General features: G+C 49.7%; 1 protein-coding gene across 2 annotated transcripts; it reads left to right on the top strand.

Moving 5' to 3' along the window:
- Window positions 1-471: 471 nt before the first annotated feature.
- LOC147621932 (small ribosomal subunit protein eS27y-like) lies at window positions 472-784 on the top strand. 2 transcript variants are annotated; one of them, XM_086823651.1, is made up of 2 exons: window positions 472-533; window positions 586-784. In XM_086823651.1, the coding sequence occupies exons 1-2, from the start codon at window positions 472-474 to the stop codon at window positions 782-784; spliced, it is 261 nt and encodes an 86-aa protein (XP_086679777.1). The 2 variants fall into 2 exon arrangements, with proteins under 2 accessions (XP_086679777.1, XP_086679778.1); XM_086823652.1 differs by having other exon boundaries at window positions 472-549; window positions 608-784.
- The last annotated feature ends 873 nt before the right edge of the window (window positions 785-1657 follow it).

Here is a 1657-nt window from a genome sequence, read left to right as displayed (position 1 = left end):
TTTTCTCACCGCCCCCCAGCTTGTGTGCAACGGTCACCCGTCGTCTCACCCCCCACTTGCTTCACCGACACCCCCAGCCCCTCTTCATACGAACCCCCTCTCACCGACCAAATTCCCCCCCTCGCTTACCCATTGTGTGCCCAAGCCCTCCCCCTCTCTCACCTCACGACTGGTCGCCCCCCTCGCCTGCTCTTAGGTGGTGTGCAGCAGCCCCCCCTTCATTTTCCCTTGTGTGCCCTTCTTTCACCTCACGACTAGCCCCCCTCACTAGCCCATTGTGCGCCCAGGCCTTCCCCTTCTCTCACCTCACGACCTCCCACCCCTCCAGTGCCCCCTCCCCTGCGCAACAATCACCCCCCTTCGTCCTCCTCTCTTTTGCAGCTGTGCACCATTGCTGTAGCTCGTTGGCGCTGCAAGCCGTCGCAATAGTGCTAACGAGCTATCCTCAACCTTCCGCCCTCGATGATCATCATGGTTCTCTCTAATGACATTGACGCACTGCACCCTCCAGCAGAGGTGGAGAAAAAAAAACACAAATTGAAACCTCTTGTGCAGTCTCCAAATTGAAACCTCTTGTGCAGTCTCCAAATTGAAACCTCTTGTGCAGTCTCCAAATTCCTTCTTCATGGGATGGGAAATGTCAGGATGTTTTAGCCTCACCACGGTGTTTAGTCACTTCCCGAGTGTTGTGCTATGTGGAAGCCGTTCTACCGTCTTATGCCAGCCAACAGGAGGCCGTGCTCGACTTACTGAGGGTAGTTCATTTAGAAAGAAAGGAGATTGATCAATTTTAGCACATTTAGCCTGTTGGATTTGTACTCTGGGAAAACCTTCTTGCCACGCCCCACCACGCCATCCCCCCCCCAAAAAAAAAACAAATATGATAATAATAGTTATTAAAAAAAACAAAAGCTTTTGAGTATCCACCCCCTTCTACACTTCATACATCCTCCATCCAGAGTCTGTCTAGATCGCCATCAAAGTCCTACTTGAGAGCACATGGGTGCTGATAGCAGTTTGTGATTTCATGGTTACCCCACCTTTGGCAATATGTGCAATAGAGGGTGGAATGGGGTCACAGATGTGGACACTCCATGATGCTGGTATAGCTAACTCGACAAATCCGGCACCATACTAGCTCCCTCTTTGGATAGAGATGGGGTTGGCCAACCCTATCCGGTCCTCCAATGTTAGGTCATTTGCTGCACATTAATGCAACAGCCAACTGCTGCTCAACTTGTTGTCCCCAGAGGTGGTCTCCTTGCTCTTTCCATCAGGTCTGATATTGGTGATCTTGAATGAGGCTTCTGATGTACCCTCATCATGGAGTTCTCGGGAACGTGTTCCCTTGAAGTTGTCATCGAAGTCAATAGCACTCCTGCAGCATTGCTCAAAGGAGGTATGGGCCAAGGAATACAAGGAGTTGTGTAGGGGTACGTCATCTATGAAAAGATGTAGGGGGGAGGAGAGCTTTAGCTCTTGCAAGCACACACACACACTCACAAAACCCTAATAGAGAACACACAAGGTGAGAGGCTGAAAATCTTCTTCTTCTCTACTCAACACTCAACACACCATATACAAGAATAAGAGTACACAATAATATGAAAGGTACTGAACCAATACATACACGGGTTCTCTATAGTGTGAATCCGAC

Source organism: Cibotium barometz, chromosome 29 (assembly GCF_041138505.1).
Source record: "Cibotium barometz isolate CiBa-2024 chromosome 29, ASM4113850v1, whole genome shotgun sequence".
NCBI lineage: Eukaryota > Viridiplantae > Streptophyta > Polypodiopsida > Cyatheales > Cibotiaceae > Cibotium > Cibotium barometz.
This window is presented reverse-complemented; position numbering and strand designations above follow the sequence as displayed.

What these genes read in the sequence shown, in the direction of transcription:
- LOC147621932 (XM_086823651.1), top strand. Translation starts at nt 472, where the DNA reads ATGGTTCTCTCTAATGACATTGACGCACTGCACCCTCCAGCAGAGGTG. An exon ending in GAGGTGGAGAAAAAAAAACA is followed by an intron (nt 534 to 585) that starts CAAATTGAAACC and finishes TTGTGCAGTCTC; the next exon opens with CAAATTGAAACCTCTTGTGC.